General features: G+C 39.2%; 1 protein-coding gene across 1 annotated transcript; it reads left to right on the top strand.

Moving 5' to 3' along the window:
* Window positions 1-222: 222 nt before the first annotated feature.
* Window positions 223-660, top strand: LOC137619166 (uncharacterized). Its single transcript, XM_068349352.1, has one exon. It carries the CDS (start codon window positions 223-225, stop codon window positions 658-660), a length of 438 nt encoding a protein of 145 aa, XP_068205453.1.
* Window positions 661-883: the final 223 nt, after the last annotated feature.

An 883-nucleotide genomic window follows, 5' to 3' on the forward strand; every position in this document is an offset into this window, starting at 1 on the left:
TAGCTTCTCCCGCCAAAATTGTTTTTAGAACGACGGCCACAGTTCAGAATATTCCAGTTTTCTACGAACTCGATTTTAGAATGACGGCCACAGTCCACCCCACTTTATAATATTCCCATCTTCTATGAATGAAAACGGATCTGGCCGTCACCCTACAAAGGCTCCAAGCCATTTAATAATTCATTCAGGTAATTTGATTTTCCAAATCGTACTGCCCTCCAAATGGAAACAGATATTCTTTCCAAACGCGGAAAAGAGAAATTTCACCACGATGGTTTTATTTACATTTTTGATAAATCCTCCAAGAGTGATCCAAGCATCAAATTTTGGCGCTGCGAACAAAGGGGAAGATGCAATGGACGGATCCACACCAGGAAAAGCAATGTGATAAAGAATATGAATGAACACACTCATTCGGCCTCTGCAGCAAGTGTACAAGTTGTTAAGGTAAAAGTAAATTTAAAACACTGTGCAGAAGAATCACAGGAAGTACCTAGTGTTCTTATAAATGAGTGTATAGCTGGTGTGCCTTTATCAGTGCAAGCATCATTACCAACGTTGGACAGCATGAAGAAAATAATTAGACGAAAAAGAAATGATATTAGCTTAGCACCAGCAAATCCTACCGATCTTCTGCAGTTGGCCATTCCGACTGCATAGAAAATGTATGAACCTGATAACTTACCGGAAGAAAGGTTTCTTTAGACTGATAGTGGTCCAGAAAGTAACCGTATCATTATATTCGGAAGGGGATCCTGGGGTACATTAGTACAATCGACATGGTTTGTTGACGGTACATTCAACATAGCCCCTATCTTATTCTCACAAGTATATTGTATTTTGGCAAAAAAAACTTGATGCTGTTCATCCAATTCTGTATATC

Source organism: Palaemon carinicauda, chromosome 25 (assembly GCF_036898095.1).
Source record: "Palaemon carinicauda isolate YSFRI2023 chromosome 25, ASM3689809v2, whole genome shotgun sequence".
Taxonomy (NCBI): domain Eukaryota; kingdom Metazoa; phylum Arthropoda; class Malacostraca; order Decapoda; family Palaemonidae; genus Palaemon; species Palaemon carinicauda.

What these genes read in the sequence shown, in the direction of transcription:
- LOC137619166 (XM_068349352.1), top strand. Translation starts at nt 223, where the DNA reads ATGGAAACAGATATTCTTTCCAAACGCGGAAAAGAGAAATTTCACCAC.